Source organism: Choloepus didactylus, chromosome 6 (assembly GCF_015220235.1).
Source record: "Choloepus didactylus isolate mChoDid1 chromosome 6, mChoDid1.pri, whole genome shotgun sequence".
Classification (NCBI taxonomy): Eukaryota; Metazoa; Chordata; class Mammalia; order Pilosa; family Megalonychidae; genus Choloepus; species Choloepus didactylus.
In genome coordinates, this window is record NC_051312.1 from 142,480,048 (window position 1) to 142,491,337 (window position 11,290).

General features: G+C 38.8%; 1 protein-coding gene across 1 annotated transcript in view; it reads right to left on the reverse strand.

The window, feature by feature from the left end:
* Positions 1–10,468, reverse strand: part of LOC119537384 (olfactory receptor 8D1) — a 40,420-nt gene extending 29,952 nt beyond the window's left edge. The window contains exons 1-2 of the mRNA XM_037839858.1: positions 9,555–10,468; positions 5,291–5,300 (exon numbers count right to left, since the gene is read on the reverse strand). Of these exons, the coding sequence (XP_037695786.1) occupies positions 5,291–5,300; positions 9,555–10,468 (924 nt within the window). The remainder of the gene's footprint in view (positions 1–5,290; positions 5,301–9,554) is intronic.
* Between the last annotated feature and the right edge of the window lie 822 nt (positions 10,469–11,290).

Sequence of the window (11,290 nt, forward strand, 5' to 3'; positions counted from 1 at the left end):
AGGATATTAATAGAGAGAGGGGAAAAATAGATATGACAAACATAAACCAAAGGATAAGATGGCTGATTCAAGAAATGCTTTCACGGTTATAACGTTGAATGTAAATGGATTAAACTCCCCAATTAAAAGATATAGATTCGCAGAATGGATCAAAAAAAATGAACCATCAATATGTTGCATACGAGAGACTCATCTTAGACACAGGGACACAAAGAAATTGAAAGTGAAAGGATGGAAAAAAATATTTCATGCAAGCTACAGCCAAAAGAAAGCAGGTGTAGCAATATTAATCTCAGATAAAATAGACTTTAAATGCAGGGATGTTTTGAGAGACAAAGAAGGCCACTACATACTAATAAAAGGGGCAATTCAACAAGAAGAAATAACAATCATAAATGTCTATGCACCCAATCAAGGTGCCACAAAATACATGAGAGAAACACTGGCAAAACTAAAGGAAGCAATTGATGTTTCCACAATAATTGTGTGAGACTTCAACACATCACTCTCTCCTATAGATAGATCAAGCAGACACAGGACCAATAAGGAAATTGAAAAGCTAAACAATCTGATAAATGAATTAGATTTAACAGATATATACAGGACATTACATCCCAAATCACCAGGATACACATACTTTTCTAGTGCTCACGGAACTTTCTCCAGAATAGATCATATGCTGGGACATAAAACAAGCCGCAATAAATTTAAAAAGATTGAAATTATTCAAAGCACATTCTCTGACCACAATGGAACAGAAATAGAAGTCAATAACCATCAGAGACTTAGAAAATTCAGAAATACCTGGAGGTTAAAGAACACACTCCTAAACAATCAGTGGGTTAAAGAAGAAATAGCAAGACAAATTGCTAAATATGTAGAGACAAATGAAAATGAGAACACAACATACCAAAACATATGGGATGCAGCAAAAGCAGTGCTGAGGGGGAAATTTATAGCACTAAATGCCTATATTGAAAAGGAAGAAAGAGCCAAAATCAAAGAACTAATGGATCAACTGAAGAAGCTAGGAAATGAACAGCAAACCAATCCTAAACCAAGTAGAAGAAAAGAAATAACAAGGATTAAAGCAGAAATAAATGACATAGAGAACAAAAAAACAATAGAGAGGATAACTGTCACCAAAAGTTGGTTCTTTGAGAAGATCAACAAGATTGACAAGCCCCTAGCTAGACTGACAAAATCAAAAAGAGAGAAGACCCATATAAACAAAATAATGAATGAAAAAGGTGACATAACTGCAGATCCTGAAGAAATTAAAAAAATTATAAGAGGATACTATGAACAACTGTACAGCAACAAACTGGATAATGTAGAGGAAATGGACAATTTCCTGGAAACATATGAACAACCTAGACTGACCAGAGAAGAAACAGAAGACCTCAACCAACCCATCACAAGCAAAGAGATCCAATCAGTCATCAAAAATCTTCCCACAAATAAATGCCCATGGCCAGATATCTTCACAGGGGAATTCTACCAAACTTTCCAGAAAGAACTGACACCAATCTTACTCAAACTCTTTCAAAACATTGAAGAAAATGGAACACTACCTAACTCATTTTATGAAGCTAACATCACTCTAATACCAAAACCAGGCAAAGATGCTGCAAAAAAGGAAAACTACCGGCCAATCTCCCTAATGAATATAGATGCAAAAATCCTCAACAAAATACTTGCAAATCGAATCCAAAGACACATTAAAAAAATCATAGATCATGACCAAGTGGGGTTCATTCCAGGCATGCAAGGATGGTTCAACATAAGAAAATCAATCAATGTATTACAACACATTAACAAGTCAAAAGGGAAAAATCAAATGATCATCTGAATAGATGCTGAAAAAGCATTTGTCAAAATCCAACATCCGTTTTTGATAAAAAGACTTCAAAAGGTAGGAATTGAAGGAAACTTCCTCAATATGATAAAGAGCATATATGAAAAACCCACAGCCAGCATAGTACTCAATGGTGAGAGACTGAAAGCCTTCCCTCTAAGATCAGGAACAAGACAAGGATGCCCTCTGTCACCACTGTTATTCAACATTGTGCTGGAAGTGCTAGCCGTGCAATCTGGCAAGACAAAGAAATATAAGGCATCCAAATTGGAAAGGAAGAAGTAAAACTGTCATTGTTTGCAGATGATATGATCTTATATCTGGAAAACCCCGAGAAATTGACAATACAGCTACTAGAGCTAATAAACAAATTTAGCAAAGTAGTGGGATGCAAGATTAATGCACATAAGTCAGTAATGTTTCTATATGCTAGAAATGAACAATCTGAAGAGACACTCAAGAAAAAAATACCATTTTCAATGGCAACTAAAAAAATGAAGTACCTAGGAATAAACTTAACCAAAGATGTAAAAGACCTATACAAAGAAAACTACATAACTCTACTGAAAGAAATAGAAGGGGACCTTAAAAGATGGAAAAATATTCCATGTTTATGGATAGGAAGGCTAAATGTCATTAAGATGTCAATTCTACCCAAACTCCTCTACAGATTCAATGCAATCCCAATCAACATTCCAACAACCTACTTTGCAGACTTGGAAAAGCTAGTTATCAAATTTATTTGGAAAGATAAGATGCCTCGAATTGCTAAAGACACTCTAAGAAAGAAAAACAAAGTGGGAGGAGTTACACTCCCTGACTTTGAATCTTATTATAAAACCACAGTTGTCAAAACAGCATGGTACTAGGACAAAGATAGACATATAGATCAATGGAACCGAATTGAGAATTTGGAGATAGACCCCCAGATCTATGGCCGACTGATCTTTGATAAGGCCCCCAAAGTCACTGAACTGGGTCATAATGGTCTTTTCAACAAATGGGGCTGGGAGAGTTGGATATCCATATCGAAAATAATGAAAGAGGACCCCTACCTCACACCCTACACAAAAATTAACTCGGAATGGACCAAAGATCTCAATATAAAAGAAAGCACCATAAAACTCCTAGAAGATAATGTAGGAAAACATCTTCAAGTCCTTGTATTAGGCAGCCACTTCCTAGACTTTACACCCAAAGTGCAAGCAACAAAAGAAAAAGTAGATAAATGGGAACTCTTCAAGCTTAGAAGTTTCTGTACCTCAAAGGAATTTCTCAGAAAGGTAAAGAGGCAGCCTACTCAATGGGAAAATATTTTTGGAAACCATGTATCTGACAAACGACTGATATCTTGCATATATAAAGAAATCCTACAACTCAAAGACAATAGTTCAGACAGCCCAATTATAAAATGGGCAAAAGATATGAAAAGACACTTCTCTGAAGAGGAAATACAAATAGCCAAGAAACACATGAAAAAATGTTCAGCTTCACTAGCTATTAGAGAGATGCAAATTAAGACCACAATGAGATACCGTCTCACACCAGTTAGAATGGCTGCCATTAAACAAACAGGAAACTACAAATGCTGGAGGGGATGTTGAGAAATTGGAACTCTTACTCATTGTTGGTGGGACTGTATAAGGGTACAGCCACTCTGGAAGTCAGTCTGGCATTTCCTTAGAGAACTAGATGTAGAGTTACCATTCGATCCAGCGATTGCGCTTCTCAGTATATACCTGGAAGATCGGAACACAGTGACACGAACAGATATCTGCATGCCAATATTCATAGCAGCATTATTCACAATTGCCAAGAAATGGAAACAACCCAAATGTCCTTCAACAGATGAGTGGATAAATAAAATGTGGTATATACACAGGATGGAATACTGCACGGCAGTAAGAAGGAATGATGTCGTGAAGCATATGACAACATGGATGAACCTTTGAAGACATAATGCTGAGTGAAATAAGCCAGGCACAAAAAGAGAAATATTATATGCTACCACTAATGTGAACTTTGAAAAATGTAAAACAAATGGTTTATAATGTAGAATGTAGGGTAACTAGTGATAGAGAGTAATTAAGGAAGGGGGAACGATAATCCAATAAGAACAGATATGCTATCGTGGGTAAATTTAATGTTCTGCGAATGCCCAGGAATGACTATGGTCTGTTAATTTCTGATGGGTATAGTAGGAACAAGTTCACAGAAATGTTGCTGTGTTAGGTTACTTTCTTGGGGTAGAGTAGGAACATCTTGGAAGTAAAGTAGTTAGTTTAGGTTAGTTGTCTTTTTCTCACTCCCTTGTTATGGTCTCTTTGAAATGTTCTTTTATTGTCTGTTTTTTAAAAAAATTTTTTTTTTTTATTTTTCATACAGTTTATTAAAAAAAAAGTTAAAAAAAAATAACAAGGAAAAAAATACGCAGAGCCCCCTTTAGGAGCTGGTGGAGAATGCAGGGGTATTGGTCTGCCCCACCGCAATGGTTGCTAACATGCCCACAGACATAGGGAACTGGTGGTTTGATGAGTTGAGTCCTCTACCACAGGATTTGCCCTTGGGAAGACTGTTGCTGCAAAGGAGAGGCTAGGCCTCCCTATAATTGTGCCTGAGAGCCTCCTCCCGAATGCCTCTTTGTTGCTCAGATGTGGCCCTCTCTCTCTAGCTACGCGAACTTGGCAGGTGAAATCACTGCCCTCCCCCCTACATGGGATCAGACACCCAGGGGAGTGAATCTCCCTGGCAACATGGAATATGACTCCCAGGGAGGAATGTAGACCCAGCATCATGGGATAGAGAACATCTTCTTGACCAAAAGGGGGATGTGAATCGAAATGAAATAAATTTCAGTGGCAGAGAGATTCCGAAAGGAGCTGAGAGGTCACTCTGGTGGGCACTCTTATGCACAATATAGACAACCCTTTTTTGGTTCTAATGAATTGGGGTAACTGGTGGAGGATACCTGAAACTATCAAACTACAACCCAGAACACATGAATCTTGAAGACAATTGTATAAAAATATAGCTTATGAGGGGTGACAATGGGATTGAGAAAGCCATAAGGACCACACTCCCCTTTGTCTAGTTTATGAATGGATGAGTAGAAAAACAGGGGAAGAAAACAAACAAACAGACAAAGGTACCCAGTGTTCTTTTTTACTTTAATTGCTCTTTTTCACTTTAATTATTATTCTTGTTATTTTTGTGTGTGTGGTAATGAAGGTGTCAGGGATTGATTTAGGTGATGAATGTACAACTATGTAATGATACTGTGAACAATCGAATGTATGATTTGTTTTGTATGACTGAGTAGTATGTGAATGTATCTCAATAAAATGAATATTAAAACAAGCAAGCAAGCAAACAAACAAACAAACAAAAAACCCCAGTTGGAGCTCAGCTGAGCTATATTTGCTTGCTGGGAAAGAGCTTCTCTCTGGCACCATGAGGCTTTGCACCTCGGGCTATGGGGGAGAGGTCTCCCGACTTGGATCTGCAGGTTTTGCTTACAGATTTTATGCTGTGTTGTTGGGCATTCCTCCCAATTCGGGTTGGTGTATGATCAGTGGACAGTCTCGTTTGGCCCCCCGCAGTTATTCTGGATTATTTACTAGTTGTTTCTGTTTTTTTTAGTTGTTCCAGGGGGACTACTTAGCTTCCACGCCTCTCTATGCTGCCATCTTCCCCGCCCCTCTCCTAGTAACTTTTTTTTTTTAACTTCACTTTATTGAGATATATTCACATACCACGCAATCATACAAAACAAATCGTACATTTGATTGTTCACAGTACCATTACATAGTTGTACATTCATCACCAAAATCAATCCCTGACACCTTCATTAGCACACACACAAAAATAATAAGAATAATGATTAAAGTGAAAAAGAGCAATTGAAGTAAAAAAGAACACTGGGTACATTTGTATGTTTGTTTGTTTGTTTCCTTCCCCTATTTTTCTACTCATCCATCCATAAACTAGACAAAGTGGAGTGTGGTCCTTATGGTTTTCCCAATCCCACTGTCACCCCTCATAAGCTACATTTTTATACAATTGTCTTCGAGATTCGTGGGTTCTGGGTTGTAGTTTGATAGTTTCAGGTATCCACCAGCTACCCCAATTCTTTAGAACCTAAAAAGGGTTGTCTAAATTGTGCGTAAGAGTGCCCACCAGAGTGACCTCTAGGCTCCTTTTGGAATCTCTCTGCTACTGAAGCTTATTTCATTTCCTTTCACATCCCCCTTTTGGTCAAGAAGATGTTCTCTGTCCCACGATGCTAGGTCTACATTCCTCCCCGGGAGTCATATTCCACGTTGCCAGGGAGATTCACTCCCCTGGGTGTCTGATCCCACGTAGCGGGGAGGGCAGTGATTTCACCTTTCAAGTTGGCTTAGCTAGAGAGAGAGGGCCACATCTGAGCAACAAAGAGGCATTCGGGAGGAGGCTCTCAGGCACAATTATAGGGAGGCGTAGCCTCTCCCCTGCAGCAAGCATCTTCCCAAGGGTAAAACCTACGGTAGAGGGCTCAACCCATCAAACCACCAGTTCCCTATGTCTGTGGTCATGTTAGCAACCATTGAGGTGGGGTAGGCCAACACCCCTGCATTCTCCACAGGCTCCTCAAGGGGGCACTAGATATTTTTTTCCTTCTCTTTTTTTAACCTTCTTTTCCTTTTTAAATCAACTGTATGGAAAAAAAATTTAAAAAATTAAAAAAAAAAAAGAAAAACATACAATAAAAGAACATTTCAAAGAGACCGTAACAAGGGAGTAAGAAAAAGACAACTAACCTCCTAGTAACTTTTAACATTTCACTTTCTCAAGGTCAAACCCTAAAGAATATCTTTTTAATTCCAACAGTTACAAAGAATTTGTTCTTTCACCTTGAAAAAAATACATAAACTACCAAACATAATTAAATTCATGTAATATATTATAAGTTGCAAAAGAAATGTTTAGACTATGTTATAAAAATTAAAAACTTCTAACCTTCTTTTGGTTGCTAATGTTCATAACATCAGACAACAATGTAGTACTACTGGTTATAATTTCAGTTATTTTTAAAGTGTTATCTGTCACAAAAACAGCCAAATTTCCTTGTAAGTTACATTGTTTTACTCTAATACTTTTCTAAAAGTGCTTGCAGTTAGCTACAAGTCAAAGCTTCATCTTCAACAACAGCAAAGAAACACTTTTAAAAAGGAAGCAAGGCAAGTATATAAATTATGTTCTACCCATTATCTAACATAACCCTAGTAAAAATGTAAACAAAAATTAAACCTCTATTTTAATTAAAGTGCTTGCATGTTTAAACCAAGCTCCTAGTACTGTGCCTGCATGCTCTCTCCCCATCAGAGTTATTGGTAAGACCCATTTCTGTGGTCCTTAAATCTATAAGGGTGTCAACGACATCACATGGACGTGCTCCAGAAGAAATGTTCACATGCTGTTACTGCAAACACCTTTCACTACAGACACCTTTGCCTCTGCCTACCAGAAAAGACTGAATCACTTTGGCTTTTCAGTGGACACTGCCTCCAAACTAGCTCTGCTGCATAGTGCCAGAAGGTGCTATGAAACAGCCCAATGGAACCCTGGAGCTCACCATCCTGTTTCCCAGAGGATCAATGATGCTGTGCTACAACTGTACAAAGAAGATACCTCCCGAAGCTGTAATTGCCAGTGTGATGTGGTTGAAACTTAAAAACATAATTAACACTAAGGCCTGTTCTTATGAGGGGACAGCATGTATGGTATTGTAAACTTAACACCCAATGCAGCTCAGGAAAGACTTGAACATTCATTAGCATTCACTGCTACACATATATACCAAATAAATATAAAAATGTCTCTTCAATATTAAATCACATGCAAAATAATAATAATGTTAAAATTATAGTAAACTAAATGCATTTTCTAAGTGGGTAATGAATTTACCATAAAATAGAAAATAGCCCTTATTAACATAGTTTTTATTCTGCTGTTACTTGTGTTAATTGTTGCCTATATTATATGTGTAAGTTTATGTCCAGAGCATCTTCCAGATTAATATAAGAACCTTTTAACCCTTGCTCAGCAAAAAGCAGTTGTAAGAAAAAACCTCCACCCACTTCCCCCTTTATAGAAGATGCTCACGAAATACTGTTTCTTAAAAATAAGAAAATGTCTCATAAAAAAGGAGAAATTTAATTGCTGAGTAAGTCTAAGTAAGTAAGAAATATTCAATAAAACTTTCTCTCAAAGTTTCTTTCATTCTTTTCCATGCAATGTTCAATAAAACTTTCTCTCAAAATTTTCTTTCGTTCTTCTCCATGCCTCTGCAAGCCATTCTACTCCCCCTTATGGAGCCAGTAATTATCCTTATCTTAATTTTCCTTTTTGCTCCTTGCCTCTTACAATGTCTAATTAAATCTATCAATAGGTCAATAGCAGCTGTGACCAACCAGCAAAACTCCAAAAATATACTACTGCTACAACGAAAAATTGAAAATCTGCTCCTGCCACAGCAAAAGCTTCACTACCAGCCAGTTCCAGCAAAAGATATCCAAACTTCAATCTAATAATGCTAAAACTTAGTTCAAAGCAATTCTTCCCCAACTCCGTCCATGCCCAGCCGGAAGTAGCTAAGAGACGAGTGTGATGTCCTGATTCCCTAAAAAAGTTGCTTCGAGCTAAGTTAAAGCATTAGCCCAAAACTCAACCCAAACCCGTACCAATTTTTTATTAAAAAATAAAAGGCAGGAATATCAGAGCCCAGAAAAAAGAGTCTAACATTTAGAAGGAATGTCTGATCCAGGGACCCTGCTGCTTATCTCACAGAAAATAGGTGCCCCATAAGCTAACAAATGAAGGCTGTTCAAGGCTGTTCCAGCCACAGTGGCACCCCAACCCCAAAAGGTGGGTAAAAGCAAGGTCAGATATGTCTATAAGATGAACAACCAAAAAGGCCTGCTCTCCCAAAATAGATAAGCTTTTCTGAGAATAATGGGCCAAAATCCTAGCAACCTGTCAGCCTAGAAATTGATAGGCACTCGCCCAATCGAGGCACAGGACACACTCAGCAGGCACCCTTCTCCCCCAACACCCTTCCCTCCCCATGTGGGTTTCTCCTTTAAAAAATGCTGCTCTCAGAGAGCTGGAGCCATTTTTCCTTTCTTTCTTTTGTGCTGCCTCCCACCTGCTTTCTTCTGCTTTCTTCCTCTAATAAGCCTTAAACTCTACTTAAATCTACTTAAACCATGACTCACTGCATTGTGTGGATTCTTAAATGGCTCTGGACCTAACAGACATGTGTGCTGGAACAGGAGAGATTGAGAAGAGGAAGGATGTATTCTGGGTGGCATTATCAAAAGAAGAGAGCTAAATGTATACCTAAGCTTTGTTAACAGTGAGATTTTGGTAGCTGCAGAACCTACTGATTTCATATTTCACAACTGGGAAGATCCTGCAAGATAAAACTAGAGTAGTCTTTTTTAAACACTAATAATTTGGCAAATGTTAAGAAAAGGAGAAAGACATCATTTACTATTTAACAGAATTTCACTTATGGATAGAAAAGTATTTTAAAATCTAGAAATAATATCTATTAATGCAGAATAACAAGGAGAGATTAACAAAATGAACATCCTTTCATTGGAACCATTAACTTCTCCCATGTGTAAATCTCCAAAATCAATGCCCACCTCCCCACAAAACCTTCTTCAATGCTTTCTTCACATCCTTATTTCTCAGACTATATATTAAAGGGTTCAGCATGGGAATTACTGTGGTGTAAAACACTGAAGACACCTTTTCCTGTTCCAGGGAGTTACTTGAAGGAGGCTTGAAATACATGAATGTGATAGACCCAAAGAAGATCCCCACAGCCAAGAGATGGGAGCTGCAAGTTCCAAAAGTTTTGGACCGACCCTCTGAGGATTGGATGCCAAGGATACTGTGAAAGATGAAGGCATAAGAGATGAAGACAGCAAGGGTGGGGGCTAAGGTGTTAAACCCTGCAATGATAAAAAGTAGAAGCTCATTGAGATGCGTGCTGGAGCAGGAGAGATTGAGGAGGGGGAGGACATCACAGAAGTAATGACTAATGATGTGGGATTTGCAGAAGGAGAGTTGCATCATGGCACTTGTATGAGCCAAGGCAGAGAGAAAGCCCAGGATGAAGGCAATGATTACTAATATTGAACAGACCCAAGAGGACATAATCACATGATAAAGCAATGGGCTACAGATGGCAACATAGCGATCATATGCCATTGCTGTTAGGAGGTAACCCTCAGCCACCACAAAGACCACAAAGAAAAAGAGCTGTGCCATGCACTCAGAATAAATAATGGTATTCTTCTTCCCTAGGAAGTTCACCAGCATTTTGGGAGTAGTAACAGTAGAATAGCAGAGATCAATGAAGGACAAGCTACTGAGGAAATAGTACATGGGGGTGTGAAGCAGAGGGCTGACTGCAATCAGGAGGATCAAGCCCAGGTTCCCAACCACAGTCACTGCATAGATTCCCAGGAACAGGAGGAAGAGGGGCAGCTGGAGCTCAGGCTGCTGTGTTAGACCCATTAAGACAAACTTGGTTGCTGTGGAATCATTTCCTAGGGCCATTCTTCTTTGCAGAGTTCTGTAAAAGTGGAAAATAAAAAATATATTAAAATGAATCTTAACTCCCTTCCCAAATGAAATTACACATGCATAAAGAAGGTTGATAGGAACAGAAAAACATGAACTGCAAGTTCTTCTCAACACATGTATGGGTCCTGATACTTCTATCCTAACTCCCTCAAGTACCCTGGAACTTCTCCAAGTTGGCCCCAGAGTTTTGGGCACAAGACAAAGAACTCCTCTAACTTAGAAACTTTCACTACATGAATTTGGCAGCAGGACCTTAACACCCTTTCTGGGAAGAATTACTAAGAGGCATATGTTGACAATTAAACAAAAGTAAAGATTTATGGAAGACTGAAATCACTCCTTCATTTTCCCAGTTTTCTCACACTGTGAGGACTACAGGCATCTCCCACAGCATCTGCAAAACAGGAGAGAAAGAAGCCCCAGGGCACTGGCGATGGCACTGTTACTCCCAGTTAGAGTGTTGGTAGGAGTGGGGTTCAGAGTGAGGCATCTGATTATCACTGTATCAATACTCTCCCAGCCCAAAGCTATAGTGCTCAAGAAGCAGAAATACTCACATGGCACATGCTGGTTCTGTTATGGAGGTAACACCTCCTCCACTAAGCTAGGGGAACACAAGTAAAGGCAAGAATGAGGAGGCAGAATTGTCGGCCACTGGGATTGCTGATTAAGGGCAGTCTCTTGTAACTCTTGTGTCCAATAGCTGTAAAGTTTGCAGTGGGTGTCTTCTCACACCTCAACCATCCCCAGAAATGTCAGCTAAGAGTACATTACCATCCCCTTACTTGTGTGATC